Source organism: Nymphalis io, chromosome Z (assembly GCF_905147045.1).
Source record: "Nymphalis io chromosome Z, ilAglIoxx1.1, whole genome shotgun sequence".
NCBI classification, from domain to species: Eukaryota; Metazoa; Arthropoda; class Insecta; order Lepidoptera; family Nymphalidae; genus Nymphalis; species Nymphalis io.
The window spans coordinates 3,642,058-3,664,670 of NC_065918.1; the positions used below are offsets into that span (position 1 = coordinate 3,642,058).

The 22,613-nt window shown below is 34.8% G+C and overlaps 2 protein-coding genes across 3 annotated transcripts; one reads left to right on the forward strand and one right to left on the reverse strand.

Annotated features, from left to right (window-relative positions):
• Nucleotides 1–4,892: 4,892 nt before the first annotated feature.
• On the reverse strand, nt 4,893–18,066 carry LOC126780338 (kinesin-like protein KLP2). Of its 2 annotated transcripts, none has more exons than XM_050504725.1 (12): nt 17,883–18,066; nt 15,396–15,543; nt 13,764–13,913; nt 13,394–13,612; nt 12,524–12,612; nt 11,013–11,261; nt 10,669–10,922; nt 9,561–9,769; nt 8,725–9,103; nt 8,146–8,210; nt 6,423–6,572; nt 4,893–5,164 (listed from the first exon to the last, which is right to left on the reverse strand). In XM_050504725.1, exons 1-11 carry the CDS (start codon nt 17,945–17,947, stop codon nt 6,447–6,449), a joined length of 1,953 nt encoding a protein of 650 aa, XP_050360682.1. In that variant the 5' UTR covers nt 17,948–18,066; the 3' UTR covers nt 4,893–5,164; nt 6,423–6,446. The 2 variants fall into 2 exon arrangements, with proteins under 2 accessions (XP_050360682.1, XP_050360680.1); XM_050504723.1 differs by having other exon boundaries at nt 6,423–6,575.
• Nucleotides 18,067–21,923: 3,857 nt separating this feature from the next.
• On the forward strand, nt 21,924–22,613 carry LOC126780601 (uncharacterized). Its single transcript, XM_050505210.1, has one exon. The coding sequence runs from the start codon at nt 21,924–21,926 to the stop codon at nt 22,611–22,613; it is 690 nt and encodes a 229-aa protein (XP_050361167.1).

Here is a 22,613-nt window from a genome sequence, read left to right on the forward strand (position 1 = left end):
TTTCAAATTTCAGATTTTAGGTTAAGGAGCAACAAGATTATTAACTTGGCCAGTAAATTCTATTATTAATTGTAATCGGACAATGAATACTGAGCGCCTAAATTAACCTGTCACTCGTATTTCATTAAGTACAATTATAACATTGGTGTATTTCTTCGATATAACTAAATGTCTACGTGTAGTTGACAGTATCTTGTAACAAATTCAAAATCATTTAGTAACAGTTCATCAGATAAATTATTATGTAGTATGTGTATCAATTACATTTTAAGTTTGTTATTGTCACAGTGTACCGTTGTCTGAATGAATATATAAAAATAGAGAAAATAATGTCGTTTTATTTAAACTTAAACTTCCAAAACGCACAAACAATTGCATAACAACATCATATCACGTCAAATACAAAAAACAACACAAATTAAGTAAATTAATAATTTTAAGATATTCAATAGTGATTAGTACTAATAAGAGGTTTCATGATCACCAAATTTTAATAATTGACATGCAACATTTAAACAAAAAGTTTCTTTTCAATTGTCTCAAAGCATGCACGTTTCACAATTGTATAATTAATTGCTAATCAATAAATTATTGTTGATTACAATGAAAATTATTCTTATTACCTATCTACATGATGACGCATTAAATAAATTCTTATACCTTCTATACTAATTTTAATTTTTAATCTATATTGACGTTATCCGAGACATGTACCATAATTCGGAATCAATAGTAAGGACCGCCGTTGGCGACACACACCCTTTCCCGATCACAGTTGGTGTCCACCAAGGCTCGGCCCTGAGTCCTTTTCTGTTCAGTGTAGTGCTTGACGTTGTCACAGTGAAAGCCCATGAGTCGTCTCCCAGGCTCATGATGTATGCTGATGACATTGCACTGGTAGATGAGGACAAACAGGTATTGGAGCAAAAGGTGAACCAGTGGAAGGGTGTGCTAGAGAGCGGAGGTCTGATGCTAAATGTTGCGAAGACCGAGTATATGGCCTGTGGCAGTACGGACCCCGAACCCATAAAGATAGGGGGAGAATCTGTTATCAAGACGAAAAAGTTTAAATACCTCGGGTCCGTACTGCACGAGTCTGGTACAGTTGACCACGACGTCAGAGCTCGAATAAACGCAGCCTGGGCCAAATGGCGGGAAGTCACCGGGGTAATCTGTGATCGCAGGATACCGGTGAAATTAAAAGGCCTTGTGTACAAGTGCATCATCCGACTAGTCTTATTGTACGGCAGCGAGACGTGGCCAGCTCTCGCGAGACACGTTCAGCAACTTTACGTCGCGGAAATGAAGATGCTGCGGTGGATGTGTGGCGTTACGCGACTAGATCGCATTCGTAACGAGCACATCCGTGGTAGCCTTGGCGTTTGCGATGTAGCGGATAAGTTGCAGGAAAGCCGTCTGCGTTGGTTTGGCCACATTAGCCGCAGACCACCAGACTATGTCGGGAACCGATGCCAGAACTTTGTTGTCGAAGGCCCTAGATCCCGCGGCAGGCCCAAGAGGCGCTGGCTCGATGTTGTGAGGGACGATATGAGAGAGCACGATCTCACTAAGGAGGACGCTTTAGAGCGGGCAAAGTGGAGGCATAGATGCAGGACAGCGGACCCTGGCGTTACTAGGCCGAGAAAACGCTAGGCAGAAGAAATAGACTAATTTTAATTTTTAGATTAAAATAACACATAACTATTTTCTTTTAATCTTAAATTAATTAAAATAATATTTGATTCGTCAGCTTGATTTTTTTTGTGTCAACGAGCTTTAATTAAGAAACTATTATTGTTTCATATTCATAAAGTAAGAACTTGCTATAAAACTGTAAGACCTATTAAATAGTATATACATACAAATGCTCGATGAAAAGAGGATTAATTTGCATTACTGTTTTTCGATTTGAAAGTGTGAGAGAGTAAGTATATGACAGTGTTGCCAAATAAATAATATATCTTCCAGTGCCAATTGGGCGGCGGTACCTTACACACCACAAGTTGAACTATCCTTTCTATTATAAATTTAAAAGAAAACATCGTAACGAGTAAATGACACAAGATGCTTTTTCTTTCATTTCTCAAGGGTCACGGACCTTTGTTTCTCAATATCACGTAATGCAATAAACAATACACGTAAAGCTGTAATAGATATCATTGCAATGGTGTTGAATTAGCAGTAGTAAAGATGAATAAACAAATTTGACCTTGAATTGACATGACATAATTAAATATGGATTCGTAAACAAATTGCGTTTTAAATGTAGGCGTAAAACAGCTACCCAGTAACAAATCGCTTGGGATATGTAAATCTAAGGTTTGTTTTGCTGTAAACCATCTGCTCGGAGACGGATTTAGAAGTCTGGAAGCTCTCGGGCAATTAAGGAGTGGAGGCCCCAACTTCTTTCCGGGTTTTTCAATAATATTTTATTGTAGCATGCAAGGATTATACTTGTATTTTATTATATCTTCATAATATACTACACTTAAAAATGTGTGTAATCCAATGGGTTACACACATAACGGAATGGGTTTCGTTTTTGTGAAAGCCTCGGGGCATTAGCCCAGGATACTCACCTCTAAATCTGGTCTACTTCTGCTACTAGATTAACACGCTTTCTTATTAAAATAAAACGATATTAGGTCGTTAACAATGTCGTGCGGTGTTCCAAGATTGCTGAAGCTGCCTTTACCAACGCCGACGTTTTGTCTTAACACACAAAATACACTGTGTTTCGGCAACAAACTATAAGATCATTATTGACCGTGAAGGCAATTATTTGAGCACAATATTGATTTATGGGTAATCAATCGTCTACAATTTTAACAATCATTTCATTCAGAGAAATTTCTACTGATATATTAAGCATGTTTTCAATGAAAACATACGAAACATGAAACTATTCACTTTACAATAACAAAGCATTTATAAATTATGGGCAATTTTCTCAATTTTAAATCATCGATTATTATTTAAAAACCTACTAAAAATGATGAAATTTTCTCAGAAAATCTTAACTAGCATTATCTCCATAGAAACAGACCCATACATTCTTGTCTTCATACCTTTAATGTGCTTCAGGCATTCGATTTCCTATTCTGCAGTAAAAGTTTTTTTTCACCTACAACTCCAACTAACATTATTCTGCCCTTCGGTTGCTTTTATCGACATAACGGTCACTGTAAACTGCATATTTACCGATCTAGCGCACCATGTTTTGCAGTACGAGGCGCTTTTATCATGCAGTCTTCAACGTTTGGTCTTTCTCATATTAGATTGTATAGATTTAAACATGAAAAAGTTTTTTTTATCTTAATTAAGATTGATTAAATAAATAATAAAATATTATATTGGTATAAATTTAATATAAAACATATAAATTAAAGAGACCCTGGTAATATGAGTATGTTACACGAAGATCAGCATGGATCATCTAGTACTTACACTATCCAAATAATCATCTTGCCCCCATATGAAATTTGGAGGCAAGGTAGTGCTCCCGCCAAGACGAGACAACGGAAGCGCAGAGCACTACCTACCTTTTGTCGAAGCGTTTCGTAGTATTTTTGTACCCTTATAGATTCGGTAGTATTTAATAATACTAATTAAACATGTCTAATTTTAAATGTATAACTATTATCCTTTATATATTATTAATAACTAAAATACCCAGATTTCGTGACTCACTGACTGATAATAATCAAAACTGTTAGTGTACTTCCTGAAGTCATAGAAAGCTGAAATTTGGTGTGAAAACAAGGCTTAGCACATAGACAACATAAAAATTAAAAAATCTGAACATTTTACCCCCCATTCCTTAAAATAGAGGGATGATTTACTGGTGGTAGGGCTTTGTGCAAGCTCGTCTGGGTGGGTACCACCCACTCATCAGATATTCTACCGCAAAACAGCAATACTTGATATTGTTGTGTTCCGGTTTGAAGGGTGAGTGAGCCAGTGTAATTACAGGCACAAGGGACATAAAATCTTAGTTCCCAAGGTTGGTGGCGCATTGGCTATGTAAGCGATGGTTGACATTTCTTACAATGCCAATGTCTAAGGGCGTTTGGTGACCACTTACCATCAGGTGGCCCATATGCTCGTTCGCCTTCCTATTCTATAAAAAAATAAAAAAGTAACTCTCATCATAACGTATAGCGATCTGCGTAAATCTTAGTCTTAAGTTCTCTTGTTCTCTTGAACCTTAGTCAAAATGAGTGGTTTGGCCGGTTCGTAAGAGTGACCTAGACCTATGTGCTTATGAATAGAAAGTAATTCACTAACTAGGCGTTAGTATTGCCCTTGTCTCTTGACTGATAAGTTTTCAAAAAATAATCATATAAGTTTTATTTAGGTTAAACTGAAATCTTTGCGGAAGAAGTGCACAAAGCTGTTTTATATATAGAATATAAAAATATATTCTACGCTTACCCTAGAACCTTTGTTGACATGAATAAACAAATCACTTTACCGTTGTTAACTATATTCGAAAAACATTTTGCAATTTACGAAATTCGTCGTCGTTGATTGGTCAAAATGATAATCCAATAAAAAAGAGAGAGAGAGAGAGAGACAAATATACATTAATTACTATGGGTAAAAATGAGTTAGGTATATTTTTCTCTAGTGTAGTGTAAAACAAAAAATTTGTTCGACGAGATATGACAGAGAACACTTTTTAACGTACGAGCACAGATCTACGTTTCGGCATACTACGGGTACAAAATTGGGAGCGCATATCTGCACTCAAAGATTGCTTCGGCATACGAAGGATTAAATCACAATTAAAATCTTCTATGTGATACTTAAATAAAAATAATAATAATAATCAAAAAATCTTTACTCAGAAACATAAGGGACAAAAACATTAGTAATTTGAATAATTTAACTCATATTATAGTCATAGCGTTCTGTGCTCTGTCACGCAGAGCAGCGTCGATGTTTATATCCTTGCAACCACTTGCCTGAAGCAAGCGAGCGTCAATAAATTTCAAGTCGTGGAGTTTATATAATTGTGTCTATGCTGCCGTCAGTCGGCGTTCCTCTCGAACAGCGGTTTCTTGTGCGAGGTGGGCGCCGGATGCTTGGTCGGCTGCTTGGCCGGCTTCTTGAACGACAGCGAGCGGTTCACATTCTCCATAACCAGTTGATCCTGTTGTCGCTGTGAATTTAAAAATTTCACTTTTATTTATCATACTGCTGCATAAGCTGTCACACTGGCGAGGCTCAGCAATTACTTAGACATGTTCCGTTATCTGACATTTATTACGATAGATGTTAGTCACAGTTTGAATCGCGATACAATAATAAGAAATATTTGTCAAATAGTATCCTTAGTAAATTATTAAATCAAAAGAACATACAAGCGGAATCAGCTAGCGCTTTAAGGGATTTGGTAGACACTTCTACAGATTGCTTAACTGTATTGTCAAACTTAGGTATAGATGTTAGTTCGTGGAGTATTATAATTATACATTCTATCTTTGAAATTGAATATGGAGAGTAGAAAAAATGTAACTAGTAGTGTTGACGCGGAAGAATTATCATCATTTGAACAATTTAAACAACTCTTTACGGTGAAGGAAAACATCGTGAGGAAACCTGCATGTGTCTAATTTCACTGAAGTTCTGCCACATGTGAACCCGCATTGGAGCAGCGTGGTGGAATAAGCTCCAAACCTTCTCCTCAAAAAGAGGAGAGGAGGCCTTTAGCCCAGCAGTGGGACATTCACAGGCTGTTACGGTTACGGTACGGTAAACAACTCTTGACGAGTCATTTTAAAGCACATCAATTTTTTGTACTTAACTTAAACTATGTAATTAGCCTAAAGCAATGCACATTACTACTATTTTATGTCTGTATTGTAATGAATATCATAAACTGGGAAAATGTAAGCAGTTGTCAAAACAAAATGATACGTGTCGTAAATTTTTTTGAAAGTAATAAATTATGTTTTAATTGTTTAGCTCAAACACATTGCTAAATATTGTCGTAATTCAACGAGGTTTAGAATTTGTAAACGTAACATCATAGTTTGTTACATACAAAAACTAAGTGTGGAGACACTGATACAAATGTTAAAAGCCATAGAAGTAATAAAAATAATATATTTGTAAAATAGTACAAGTATGTAATTAAGTGTATCAAATAAATATAAAATAAGATTGGACTATAAGGTCATTATTATGCTTGTCGTATTTTGTTACATTTAGCTCACACGTATCATGGTGGGCGGTTTGTAAAGGACATTATTTGTAATAATATCCTTGGTGGGCGGTACAATGGCAAGTGTTACTACTCGGTAGCGATAGATGGCGGTAATAAAATCTATTAAGTTTCCTGAAAGTGATTTTGTCAACATGATCAGACAAAAAAAACTAGTTTGAACAGTGGAAAGGTCTTCCTTAGTTTCATTTACCAATATTAATTCAGCGTATACAGCTCAGGAGTTTTGTTGGTTGACCGAGTCAGGCGGGAAGGGAGTCGGGAACAAGTCGGCAGAGTTCTCGGAGGCGGACAACTCGCTGTCGCTTCGTACTTCGCTTTCGGTCTTCACTAAGACGCAGTCCTTCTTAATGAGAATATAAAGTTTCAATGTGTATTAAACATGGTAAAGTGCAGTGTTGCAAACAAGTGTATTACGGATGTTTTTATTTATTTTAGGAAGACATGCAAATGGGCCATCTGATAGACAGAGATAATTTTCGCTCGCAGGTATTGCCACCGTAAGAAATATGAATACTATGCATTGTGTTTTGTTGTCATTTAAAATTAAATTATATATCGTTAGTCAATTGTTTATCAGTTATAATGTATTGTTTTTAAAGTAATTTTTTAGTGCATTTACCAAATTTATTAAGTAATTAAAAAGATGAGCTTTTTTTATGATCTCAAAAAATCATATTTAAAATATAAAAAATAATGGCGAAAGAATTTTTAAGATATCTGCAAAAATGATTGATGACAATTTTCTAAAGTTAATGTTAAATATATATATATATTGTTTGCCCCCTTACATTTTAATATCTGTTACTGGAGGAAATCTTTTTTACATAAAAAAGATTTCCTCCAGTAACAGATTATTTCATTAAAAGTAGGCTCCTCACATCGCTAAGTGACCAAAGACATAGTATGTTTGCATGTGAAGGATCACATTCGAGATTGTTAATTTTATATGCACTTTTCATTAGAGGATTTTATTTGCACTTTTCATTAGAGGAAAATTTACAATAATATGCCGTGGCTCTATATCGTAACTATCGCACCCCGAACTGTGTACGTAAATTAAAACTTAAGAAATGTATATAATATTCTATATCGATATTATCTTCTATCGAAAGCGAAAAGCACTAGTATCTACATGAGGAATACGGACTCATTGCCGATCACAGTTATGATCAACTGCATTAACAAAATATTAAAAACAATAATACGTGAAAATACTGCTCTTATTTGAGCATAAAATAATATATTATTAATCGTTCTAATATTATTAAAAGTAAAAGAACATATGTGGGGCGTCAAATCACAAAGAAGGATAAAATAACACAAAATTATCAACGCGCGTATCGCAAAAGAGTCGCCCGCAATAACGAACCGGCGATGTGACGTCACAGTCAAAACTCGAACGGAGCAAGAATTATACGAGAGCGCCTAAATTGATTTGCTTATAAAAAATTACATGATATAATCATAATTTTTTCACACATGTCGTGTAAAGATTATTTTAATACAAAAAAAAATTACATCTTCCTAATTGAATATCTACAAAAAAAAACAAAAGTGGACCTAGAATTGATTGATTGATGAATTGAACACCTTAGATTAGATCATATTTAGGAGACGATTCCATTATTGGAAATGTTTTAAGTTTTGATATTACGTAACGACATTTGATATTACGTACAAGAGAGGAGACCATAAGAGACAGAATATCTTAGACTCTATTATCTATACATCTTTATCTACCACCCACTCATCAGTTATTCTACCGCTAACCAGCAATACTTAGTATTTTTGCGGTCCGGTTTGAACGCAACGGTGGTGATCACTCAACCTCAGGCGGCCCATTTGCCAGTCCGCCTACCAATAACATATAAAAACAACTCGATGGTGGTGGTAGTACATAAGGCGGCACTCACATAGTAGGCGGGGAGCGCGCGTGCGGGCGGCGAGGACGCGGCCAGCGCGCTCAGCGGAGTGCTGCCTGCGGGACATTATATACCGCTCACGTACACAAATATTACGATCATTCAAGTCCATTCATGTGCTTCCTTAGTGTTTATATAAGAATATCGTTAGAAAACATCCACGTATGATTACTACCGATATAGTATGAGGGCACTAAATAGTCTAATGAAATAAAATGACATCAGACGGCTGAGTCTGAATAAACAGATCGTTCACTGAGAGCGCTAGTAGAATGCCATACCTGTGCCGGATGCACTGGAAGGCGTTCGAGATACCTAAGGATGCCAACGATTCTCTCTCTATAGCTTCGCCCGACAATGCGTGTCGTCAACGAGATCACAAATTAATAGTTCTAGCATCTCAAGTTCGGATGCAAAATATTTCTTTGGTTTACATCATATTTCAGATAGCTGAGTGGATAGAGTATGTGAAATTAAAATGTCTCCACGGAATAAAACTGGCTACACCGATGATAACAAGCTAAAATAAGTCAATATTATTTTTAAATGGCAAATATTTATAATACATACCCTTTTCATATTCGTCTATAAAGAAATTAACGTCATTTAAACACTTCTCCAACTCATTCTCTCGTTCTAATAAATATTCTTCATTCTGGTCCTCGACTTCCTGACAATCTTTTAGCATATAGAGCAGCTCAATATTTTGTTCCGTCCTCTGCTTAAACATAACCCTCTGATTTTCTATATCTCTAAGTTTCTGGCTCATACTTTGCTCCAGGACGGTCCTCTCGGCGGTAATGCGACGTTCGATGCGCTCCTCCAGAAGCCTTCGCTCCTCCGCCGCCCACCGGAGCAGACGCGACTGGCACTCCGACTTCTCTCTCTCTACGGCCGTTACCTGCTCGGCTAAGTATTTTTCTATGTGATCTCTCTCCTCGGTGATTGCCTAAAATTTTAAACAATACTTTTAAAACCGATCGAAATATGTTTTACTCGTGGAGGTTCTTACGGGCACTCGAATTTTCATTCTACAAGATATACAGCATGACTGTTTGAATACTATCGATACTTAAGGACGTGATATTAATAATTAATAATTAGTTAATTTGACGATCATATATGACAAAAAAAAAATACATATAACATAAATATTAATTTATAAAAATTTACAACGATTGTCAATCATTAAACTACTATTTACCTACGTAACTAAACTAACCTTAACTAATGTTCAAAGTGAGCTCAAAGGAGCTCACTTTGAACGTCACGAAAAGTCGTTTGATACACAGTTCGGCACGTTTACGCATATTGTCTTTCACGCTTGTGTGCCGAGGCCGAAATCAATCAGGATGACATAATCCTCAAAGTTGTTTAAACTTCATCAAAATACATTGAGATCTTACATTATTAGTCTTAGCGAGCTTGTCCACTGTTGAGTTTAGTTTCTGCTTGTGCTCCTCTAAAGAGCAGTTGAGCTCTTTGAAGACAGTTTCCATATGCTCACGTTCCTCCTCCATGGTGCGATTCTTCATAAGCAACTCTTGGACTTCCTTGCGTTGTTCTTCTTGTTTAAGCGCCATCTCCACGAATGTATCATTCGCCAAGTATACACCTAAAAAATTAATGAACATGATTGAATGTCATATGTATGTAGAATGTATGTATGTATAGTATGTAGAACAGTGTTAGGATTAGCCAACCAAAGATTGTGGAATGTGTGAGGAATGACAATTGCATTTGATTCGTACAAATATTCAACAAAAAAAATTATCACATCACTCAAGATAATTTTATTTATTAAGAAGAATAAGAAGAAACACCATCAAGTACCTCATCCAATTATCTTTATTAATAATCATTCGCGAGTTTGTGTGATTGTTAGATGTTTGAATGACTTGACTCAATACTCAAGTAGCAATAAACATATTTAGTATTTATTTATCAAGGCTAGGATAAGTGGCATTGTCGTCTAGATATCAACAAGTTCATATTTAAAGCCCAAAAAACAATCACAAAACAGACCTGTTAGGTAATACTGAGATAAAAGTTATAAGTGTGGACTTACAGCGACGTGTTGCTTACGTGACGGTTTATCGGTACATAACCAAATGACTGCATCGTTGGTCGAGTGGTACGTAATGTAAGGCCGCAGACCCGGAGGTCCTGGTTTCAATTCCCAGGTCGGGCCAATGAAAAGTTATTGGGTTTTTCCGTCAGAAAATTCTCAGTAGCAGCCCGGAGTCTGGAAGTTGGAAATGTGTACTCCCCTGCCTTGGATAGCACGTAAAGCCGTTGGTCCTGCGCCTGAACTCTTTCCGGTCATGTCGGATAGACGTCCCATCGGATTATGAGAGTTAGGGAATAGAGAGTGCACCTGTGTATGCGCACACGCTTGAGCATTATAATATCTCCTGCGTATATAGGCTAATCTCTCTTGAGATTGACCGCCGTGGCCGAAATTGTTCTGAAGGACATTGTTATTACATAATAAAATAAACTGAAACAATAAACCATTTTTTTCTCTAGCTGCTTGTAGATCCCTCTCAAGCCGATGAATCTCTTCGGCGTAATCTTGCAGGACCACCTTCTTAGTCATCTTCTGGTTGACTTCAGGCTTGTTCTGGATGTTCTTAGCTCGGTATGTATATTCTAGAGTGCTCGTAGTCTCCTCGATGTCTTTGTGCCCGGGCGAGATGGTCGCTATAATGGATGTCTTCGTACGACCGCCCAGTGCTTCCTGTAAAATCCTTGTCAGTTTTGACTCTCTGAAAGAAACAAATTGCCATATTAGGGATTTATACAGACTATGGTTAAACAAGCTTTAGATGCTGTTTGTAATAAAACATTGGACATACCTGTATGGTATATGCGGATGTCTCTCCACGAGCGCGGTGATGACTCTACCAAGCGTCAACAGGGACTGGTTAATGTTCGCGCACTCCCTAGCCATTTCTTTCTTCGCAGGTTTATTTAAACCCGCTTTGCTTATGTTTTCCGAACCGGCCAGATCAATAAGATTCAGCTTTCCAATCTTGACGAGCTCCTCACCTTCCGAATTATTTTCCTTCATATGGATGACTATTGTGAAAACAGTATGCGAGCGGCTAAAATAAGTTTTGTTGAAAAAAATAGTGGTTAATTATAATGTTTTCTCTACAGTTAAAGACATGTTCAGATCATAATCCATTACCGAATTTTAGACAAAATACGGTATATTTATTTAACATCAAATTTGACGGCCTTATTTATAAACGTTGTTTAGCGGGTGTAAAGATAAGCCCCGATTTCTCTTTTCCTATCATAATTGATTTGACGTTTGAAAGAAGACAGCATTTTTTTGCTAATCACCCCCTATATATAGATATAACTTTATGTTAATATTGGCTTGGCTTTATGTTTAACGTTGTTAATGTTGGCTGACTGACGAAGAGGCCATCTGTCAAGTTGTCCCCACTATAGGCCAGTGTCCCATGACATTGGCACTGTAAAAAATATTGACATCCCCAATGCAACGCTAATATTGAGAACTAACATCATAAGATGTTATGTCCCTTGGGCCTTAGTTTAGTAACGCAAACGGATTTGACGGTATTTGACGCAGTGCATAGCGAAGAGTGATTGAGTACTGTTTGTGAATATGGGCGTTATGGTTGTAAATAAAACAAACAGTAGTAGAAAACTTACAAGGGAACTTTGCAAATACCGCCACAGTTCCTGCAATATTACCTTCATTATATCATTAATTATATGACAACCTAAAGATAATTAACTCTTTCTAACACTGCTAATACTAAAACAAGGGATCTATATTATAAAACCCCCTTTTCACCGGCTCATTCACTCTTTAGATCGGAACGAAACCATTGAAAATATTGATGTTTATTGGTAAATATATCATAAATAGGCGTTGCTTAATTAGTCTTCACTCTGAACCAAGCAATCTTTTTTTCCTGATATATACCATATATAGTTAGCTAGGCTAGAGATATGAAAATATCGCGCGGTGATGATGATGACGATGCTGCCCTGACGACAACGCAGGCAAACAGTAGTGCATTCTCTATTCCTTAACTATCAAATTCGAAACAACCAGAGAGAGTTCAGCTTAACGGCTTTTAGATGTTTTCTGGGCCACGAAAGTATAAACACAGCTGTGTTTAACTATCAAGCTCTAAAATACTACTAAACATTTCTTGATAGATAAACATTTTATCGTTTATCGTTCCAACCCGGAGATAAACTCAGAACCGCAATCTTAAGCCCTTTAAACTAGGCACTAAGCCAACGAGGCAGTTTATAATATTCGCGAACGACTACACCTCACTTGAGCGCGACAAACTTAGTAATATCATTTGATAACATTTACCTAGATTTAGCATTCATTAGAGTTGCGGCAACCCTCTTCCGTTCCTGCCCTTGAGCCAAGATCTTGTAAATATCGTTCTTGTTATAAATCTGTAGAGTAAATAAAAATATATTGTTAACTAACTTCAAAATGGAAGTATTTTATGTATGTTTTTATGGCCCTTATTTTATTTTATTGGTATTAGACATTGTTGTTTTTATTTCAAGAGTATGTGGGATTTACCTACATGAGATTAGATACAATCGGCGATGCCTAAAGCAGCTAATATTCTACGCTACGTATTTAAAGTGAGCGAGCGGGCAAGCGTATGTGTCGTTCGCCCGTTCGAGCGGAACGGCCAATCAGCCGCATCATTGGTGGAAAAGTAAGTGTTTTCTTTGGACAACCAAATTATAAATATTTTTAGAAATAAACGTAAATTGTTCTATTGGTTAATGTTGTTGTAAGATTTTGTATATAAACCCATGCTATTACCAAATAAAATCATTCCGATCCGACCAGCAAGAAGTATTATTTCTACAACTCCAAACAAGAAGACAACAACCAGTGACCTAGGGACCAGTACCCCTACATGTATAATCAACAAATTTTTATTGACTGATATAAAAATAATGTAATACAATTTTAATAAGTAAAAAATTGTAACTAATGTGTTATGAGGCAATTCTTTTCAGTAGATTCTACATTCACACAGCTTTACACGTCACATATTCAAGTAATAGTCTCGTTGAATAAAGTATATTTTGGGTTGACATACTTTTAAACTACATAAACATTATAGCCTATACTTTAAAGTAAGCTTTAGTCTTAAAATGTTAATATCTTATAAAAGCTGTTAAATATATATTTTTTATTATTTCATTTACTTACAGTTATCTCTTCCAAGCCCATCACTATATTGGCACCCTTCTTGTTGACATCTTCATAAATTCTTAACTTGGAGTTGTCTACCGATGAGGAGAGTAAGTCAAACATTTCCTCATTGTAGAGCTCCAAGTATGAAACCTGGACAGTGTACTCTGTGTTCGACATACGTAGCTCATCGAAAATCTGGCTGAGCGCACGAGGAATGATACCAGCGAGGTGATCCTGCTTTGACATAACAATTGATAAAATATAATCTCTTAAATATATAAGTAAGTATAAAATTGTAATACTAGCATATAGCAAATTCGATTTTAATATTATCAATAATTTTAATTTGTTAAACAGTTTAAGAAATATATGAAACTATCCTTACACTCTGCCATGTGATTTCATCAGCTGCAACCTCACCGATCATGGTATGTGTTTTGCCAGTACCAGTCTGACCATATGCAAAAACTGTGCAGTTGTAACCAGCCAACACTTCCTGGATCAACGGAATGACCACTTCTTGGTAAATTTCTACCTGGAATAATAATAAAAATATATTTCGTAACATAGGATTGTTTATTTATTAATTATTTATTTAAATAATAATAATCTATTAAATGTTAATATACAGTACCTAGAAAAAATTTTTTTTGTAATATAATATTGTATAATGCTAGTAAAATTTCAGAATTATTAGAAAGTATATAAAAATCTAATCTTCAATCTAAAAATTTGCACCAGTAAACCATTTTTATTAAATTATTATTGACTGTACATAAATGTACCAAAGTAAATATGTATAATAGTTAACATTCAAAAATGTTTATTTAAAAAATATTATCAATTGTCTTAAAATTAGTGTGGAATTGTATATAAATATTATGTATGAATATTAACAAAGTTTAATTTTCTAATCTAAATAACAAAGTTTACTTCTTGAAAGTTTCAATGTGTAGATATTTTTTTAAATCCTATGAATGCCAACTTTTTAAATAAAATATTAAGTTACAGTTTATATAAATCACACATGGTTCAACTACAGCGACGAAAATAATATGTAGAAATTACATACCAAAGTCCAGTTCTTTAAGTTGATTAAAGTCTAAACCTCCTTCAAGTCTTTCCAAAAAGAAATATCATGATTCTTAAGAATCCAAATAGAATTTTAAAATGTTGTTCAAAAATATTGAATGTTGAAAGCAGCCATCTGGTCTATCCCGGTTATTTTCCAAAAACATCACAATACTTCATAGGAAATATTATAAGAATTCCCAAGAGGTGTACAAGGATATTTGAACATCCACGTCTATTTAATCAAGGATTCTAATTAACTTCACCAAAATTCCACATATTGTTCATGAAAATAGTCCTTTTGAACAATATCATGAGTTTTAAACTAAATAAAAGTTACAAAATCTTCGAAAACTAATTTAGGTCACCATTACGACCCAATGACCGATAGAAAAGTGAATCCTTACACAAATGTCAAAGGGCCTCTCAAAGATAATAAATCAAAACTAGTTCAAAATTGCATAATGCATAAAAAAATTGCATTATGACGAGACGTGTTATTTTCAAATGTTGTATAAACATAATCTTAGTTGCATCTGTCAGTCAATTGACAAATAATGTTCTGCGTTATAAATTTAATAAATTTGTCGTATTTACTTCAAAAGAAAGCAACCATGTAACGTACGCCAAAATTACGTTACACAATGATATAATATTTTACCCCTCTTACATGACCAATGCGTCACCAACCTCAGTAATTAAGAAGTTATGTTGGCATATCAGTACACTAACTCACTAACCCTTTAAACCAGAACAAAATAATAATAAGATTTGCTGCTTGGTGGTAGAATATAATATGATGAGTGTTTGGTAGCTTCCCAGACGGGATTGCTTAAGCTTATGTTAAACTCACTTAAGTTTATGTTGTTAGTAACTTTAAAACCAAGATACAATGTTAACGCTTGTAATATATATAAAATAATGTTATTAAATTTAGGTGTACTACCTGTTTTGTTAGGGGAGGGAATGCTCGGTCAAAGGTAAATCTTTTGGTGTGCCTACTCTGATGAGATTGTCGAATATTGACTTCCCTTCCATTTATCACTTCAACTACACCGAGAGACTTGGTGTCGCGTTCCCGTTGGTTCAGAGGCCTGTAATTTGAGTGTTAGACATAGATGAGACAAAATATGGGCAATGAGCTTATAAAAACAAAGAAAGAAGGACAATGGTTAACATTTCTTACAACGCCAATGTCTATGGACGTTGGTGACTGACTACTTACCATCAGGTGGCCCATATATTCGTCCGCCTTCCTATTCTATATAAAAAAAAATAAGAAATGCGCGAAGGCGGTAATTAGTGTTGAAAAATATAAATACATACAAATATAACATAAACAAAATAAATACAGAGCTGTAATAATAATGACCTCCAGACCGATTTCGGCCACGGCGGCCAATCTCAAGCGAGATTAGCCAACTATGCAGGAGATATTATAGTGCACAAGTGATGAAGGGAAGAATATAAAGATAGGTCTAAAATCAGTTATCTGGCTTGGGTTAGAAACTTTGGGAAGAGGAATGACAAAAGCCTTGCACCAAATTACAGGGAACATCCCGGATGACATGGAAAAGTTAACAATGTGAGTGATAGCAGGCAGTACTATACTTAGAATAGAGGTAATCATTGACCGATTGATTGAATGGCATCTAAAGGAGCATATGAAAATGCGTCTAAGAAATCAGAATAATGGGAAGGTAAACTTTGAGTATTTAAATGGCAAACATTAAGAGTGTGAGAACAATTGAGAAGGGAGCGCAGCAGAGACCCAAGCGTTTGAGGGACATGGAAACAGTCATCATCTTCACTAGAAGAGGAGCAGCTACTGCATGCTGACAAAAACACCTTGTCATCATAATCATACATAATGCGTTAAATAAGGCAATATTAAAAAATATATAACAAATTTGTAAAACAATACTAATATTACGGATTACACTTTAAGGTAGTTTTCTAACATTAACTTAAAAGAAATTCTGCTTGTCCCGCCAACAGATGGTAACAAAATTTAAATGTACACACTAAGCCACAATAGTAAGATTTAAAAAAACAAAATAGTTTGAATTACTAAAAAAAAGTTAAAATATAAAACACTAAAAAACACATTAAATTAGCAAAAATAAAATTGAATCCAAAAAAAACAAAAGAAAAAATTTAAATTGTATGATTTTTTTTCGTAATATCCCACTGCTAGGCTAAGGCCTCTTCTCCCATTTTGAGAAGAAAGTTTGGAGCTTATTCCACCACGCTGCTCCAATGCGGGTTGGTGGAATAGATATGTGGCAGAATTTCACATCACAAATGTCATCATATCAAAAATTTTAAATTTAGTAGTGCTTGCCCGGACTTCAACCCCCGATCATCTGTTAACATTCACGCTTTCTTACCATTGGACCATCTCGGCACATTGTGCCATACAAAAATAATATTCCTAACAATAAGGATAATACAATAAGTAAAGCTAAGTATTATAATTCACAATAGTATAAAAGTATTTAACAACTATATATACAACTGTATATTATATCATTATAAGCAGTTAAATGAATACCCATATATTCCGAAGTTAAATGGTACAATAAAAACTGACTAAATACTGCTCCCTTGACTTGGATATAACTAATACTACTACTATTACTACTACTGATATAAGATGTCAATATGTCATAATAGGATTAATTTAGTATTGTGAAATTGAAGTGAGTTTTAAATAAGTAATAATATAGAATCCATAAAGATAATCATAGCTAAAATTATTTGAAAATATTACTAGAATCTTGAAAAAAGATTATTCATATACAGCAATTGTGTGTAACTACAATCAAAAGAAAATAATGGCATATAATAATACAAATAATACAAAAGCCAAAAAGATAACATTACCTAAATTAACATGAATATATTATTCCACCAACCCGCATTGGAGTAGCGTGGTGGAATAACTTCAAAACTTTCTCCTCAAAAAGGGAGAGGAGGCCTTAGCTCAGCAGTGGGACATTCACAGGCTGTTAATTTTTTTTTCCAAAAACACCTTTTAAAGTATTAAAAACTGATACACAAACTGGTAAAAACTCGAAGGTAAAATAATAAAACAAATTTTAGATCCTTACAACAGTGTTATGTTTTTCTTTACCTACCGCCAAAAAAAAGTGTCATGTAATCAATTAAGCTTTTAGTGTTAGTTTATTTCCAATACTTTTACATTATATTATTTTTGCTTTTATCTTAATATGTATATATGATAGGTTAATATTTCTAAATTATTTTAATTACAAAGTTATTTTACTTCAACTAGTATGAATTTGAATACTTTGTGTCTACCTGTATGAGAAATTATGTGTTATGTAGTAATGGTTAATGTAAAAAATTATTAACAATATTAGGTAAAGATTAAATTATAAGTAATTACTTTGTAGGTTTTTAAATGTACCTGAGCCTCACGAACACTTTGATATTTTGATATTTTTCCTTTCTGAATCCCTTTACGGACGCCATCTTGATATAACACACATAAATTTCCGAAAATATTTAACAATTATCCCTTATGAAATCATTAAAAAAAAGCTACGATGAAAGTTACGTTAAATGTTTGGGTGAGTCGGTACAAGTCTTCGTTCAAGTAAATTCAAATTTTGCTTTTAGAAAGTGTTGCAATACTTAAAAAACGTAACTGTCTGATATTAATTATATATGTTTGGATAATTCAACCAGCATTTAAATTAACATAAAATAATAATTGGTATTTTTTTTCATATCATACATGTCTATTTGTGTTATATTGAATATTTTATTAAATAAGTTTTGGTAAATATTTCGAATAGAGATTTACACGTTTTTATATTCGCGAAACATTATTGAAATGTCAAATTTAGTTTTATTTTTCGTGGATTATAATAAACATTTAAAACATATTTTTTACATAATAATATTTCGAGTGTTTGACATCAATCATTCGATTATGGAGATGTCTCGATTAAAAGTATTAGTCTAAAATTACAAGTATGCAAACTTGTAATTTTATAATTATCATAATGAGACTTGATGGGGTTCTCTTAAAGTAATTCTGGTCAATATTGTGATGTTGTAATATTATAATTCTTGATCCCGATAACACATAAATTCCGAAATGGTGGTAGACTAATATTTAATTTCCTCAAAGGACGATTCAACTTATTGAATTACATTACTGCAAAATTCACAAGTTTTTAAATTTCGATATCTGTTAACCTTTTTTATTTACTTTTTTTTCAAGCATCAAGGCCCATAGTTTTGGTACATGATAATTACACATAATATTACATAACATACATTATATACAGTCACACTCACAATCACAAAAATAATAATTAAAATGTATAAGAATTAATAATAAACTAATTAATGACATAAAAAAGCAAATAATACTGAGATTAAATAAAATTGATCATGTATGAAGCACATAAAATACTTTGGTATTACACAGACTTCTGGATCATCCGCCTCATCATATAACCGTTCGCATCATTCACAATAATCTTTAGGATAGTGTTGGGACTGCCTCTGATTCACGTAGAATCAGGGACAGTCCCAAAACTATCCTAAAGATTCAAATCTTTTCCTCATGATCACATAGAAATCATCTGTCCATGCTTGGGCAAACATTTCTGAGGCACTATAAAATCGAGTAGGCTCAACAGTATCCTAAGCACGTTATTATATTGAACACGAAGAGCGTTAAGCGATTTTTGAGTGTCGGATGTCCAAAGACTACATAAGTAAAAGGTTTGGCAATACGCCTTAAATAGCGTAATTTTGGCAAGTTCGCTATAACATATTACATCTAAACGCCAACGATCTTCGCTCGCGTTCTATGTCCATGATCTTTGATGTCATCTGTGATATAATTACCTAAGTATTTAAATTTTGTTATATAGCTTAGATTATTTCCTTTCAGGTTAATTGGGAATGTGTTTTCAGTACATTTACCAGGAACCTTAAAAATCATGTCTTGGCTTTTTTACATTGTATATATGTTAAACCGTATTCAAAAGCATACCTTTCACATACAGTTAATATTTTTCTAAGGGCACTAACAGATGGTGTTACTAACACCATATCATCTGCGTAACAGATGTTATTCACGTCGGTGCCATCTATATAACAACCGAGATATTTGTTGCCTAGTTCAACAATAAGGCCAGTACCAATATATATTTAGTATATTGCCAGGTACACCAGCTCTCTCCAACTTTTCCCATAGCTTATCATAACAGAGTAGATCGAAGGCTCTAGAAAGGTCGAGAAAGCAGGCATGAACTGGTGTATGGCTATCCGTATAATAGCGTATCGCGTGTTTTTGGCACATTATAGCAGCCTCAGTTGACAGTCCTAATCTAAAACCAAATTGAGTGTCATTTATATTATCTAGGGACTTATCCAAGTATTTATTAATCAGGCTGTCCAGTTCTTTCGCCATGACTGTTGGCCAGAGATATAGGGCGGTAATTATTTTTGTCCGAGGCATTACCTATTTTTTTTTTTTACTATTGGCACGACAATTGTTTTCATAAGATCTGAGGGCAAGTGTGCATGGATCAAACGTACCGAAAAGAACATAGACAAAACTCGCGGCAAATGCACACCCGCATGCTTCAAGTGATCGACACTAAAATCTTCATATCCTGGCGACTTACCCCTTTTCAATTTATTTAGGCAATTTACTCAATTTTAAATCATCGATTATTATTTAAAAACCTACTAAAAATGATGAAATTTTCTCAGAAAATCTTAACTAGCATTATCTCCATAGAAACAGACCCATACATTCTTGTCTTCATATCTTTAATGTGCTTTAGGCATTCGATTTCCTATTCTGCAGTAAAACAGTTTTTTTTTCACCTACAACTCCAACTAACATTATTCTGCCCTTCGGTCGCTTTTATCGACATAACGGTCACTGTAAACTGCATATTTGCCGATCTAGCGCACCATGTTTTGCAGTACCCGGCGCTTTTATCATGCAGTCTTCGACGTTTGGTCTTTCTCATATTAGATTGTATAGATTTAAACATGAAAAAGTTTTTTTTTTATCTTAATCAAGATTGATTAAATAAATAATAAAATATTATATTGGTATAAATTTAATATAAAACATATAAATTAAAGAGACCCTGGTAATATGAGTATGTTACAAGAAGATCAGCATGGATCATCTAGTACTCAGACCACCAAAATAATCTTCTTTTTTTTTTTTTTTCTTCTTGCCCCAATATAAAATCTGGGGGCAAGCTAGTGTTCCCGCCAAGACATATTTTTTTACCCTTATAGATTCGTCGTGATCGATGATCGATCCGTCTAGACAGTAGTAGAAAGTCAGGATATTATGTCAATAGAGTACTTAATAATACTTATTAAACATATCTAGTTTTAAATGTATAACTATTATACTTTATATAATATTAATATCTAAAATACCCAGATTTGGTCACTCACTGACTACTGATCATCAAAACTGTTAGTGTATTTCCTGAAGTCATAGAAAGCTGAAATTTGGTGTGGTGAGCACAACATAACAATTAAGAAATCTGTACATTTTGCCCCGCATTCCTTATGCTTATAAAAAAACCGAGATGGTCGTGGGTTCAAACCCAGGCAAGCTCCACTGAATTTTTCAAATGAATTCATCTCGTGCTTGACGGCGAAGGAAAACGTTGTGAGGAAACCTGCATTTGTCTAATTTCATTGAAATTATGCCACATGTGTATTCTACCAACCCGCATTGGAGCAGCGCGGTGGAATAAGTTCCAAACCTTCTCCTCAAAAGAGAGAGAAGGCCTTAGCCCAGCAGTGGAACATTAACAGGCTGTTACTGTTCCGTCAAAAACAAAAAACAGCAATATTTAGTATTTTTGTGTTCTGGTTTAAAGGATGAATGGGCAACTGCAGGCACAAGGGACATAACTATTTAGTTCCCAAGGTTGATGGCGCATTGGCGATGTCAGGGATGGTTAATATTTTTTATAGTACTATTGTAGCGGAGTTGTGGTTGATGTTGTAGATGAGGTTTAATTAAAACAGTTTCTTCCACTACTAATTTATTTCTTGTAGAAATAATAAATAACATAAAGATAGGCACAGCACAGAGTAGAATGAGAAGAACGAAGTATGAAGATAAGTTTAGATGCAAGAAGGAAGTATGACTTATTAAAAACACTTAAGGTTCAAAATTGTGTAGCAAATTAGAACTTAGAAGCGACGTGCGTTCAGTACGAGATCTAGGATTCGACTTTGTGCTGTGCCTATCTTTATGTTATTTATTATTTCTACAAGAAATAAATTAGTAGTGGAAGAAACTGTTTTAATTAAACCTCATCTACAACATCAACCACAACTCCGCTACATTGGTGACCCCGCTGAAAACAAAGAAGCTGAAAACGAAGAGCATTAGTTAACCAGCACAAGTAAGGAACACTAGATTATTTGGTGGAATAAAATGGAACCACAAAATGGAGGTAACTCGAACGTAAATGCCGAGTCACGACGACCATTTACACCTCACGACACGACCGACATATTTCGAGTCGGAGTGCGACCACCACCGTTCTGGGCAGAAGAACCTGCAGTTTGGTTTTCACAACTGGAAGGCAATTTTGTGTTGTCGAGAATCACTGACGACGACACAAAATTTTATTACGTTACTTCGACATTGGAACACCGTTATGCAGCAGAAGTGAAGGATATAATTATTTCACCACCAAAGACAGGGAAGTACGAACGACTTAAAACTGAATTAATCAAGCGTCTGTCAGCCTCGCGCGAGAAAGAGGTAAAACAATTACTCCTTCACGAAGAGTTAGGAGATAGGAGACCATCTCAGTTTCTCCGGCACCTGCAAAGATTGGCAGGTCCATCAGTTCCAGACGATTTTATTAAAACTATTTGGATAAGTCGTCTGCCTACTGCTCTTCAACCAATTATTGTGGCTCAGAAGACTTATGACCTTCAAGCTTTGGCTGACTTAGCCGACAGCTTACATGAATTGGTGCCGTGCACACCTCAAGTCGCTTCAACGTCTGCTCCCCAGCCAACCATTGATTCAATGGCGAAACAAATAGATGAGCTCACAAAGCAAGTAAAAGCTCTCTCTGATCGCAGTCACAGACCAAGATCGAGATCAAGATAA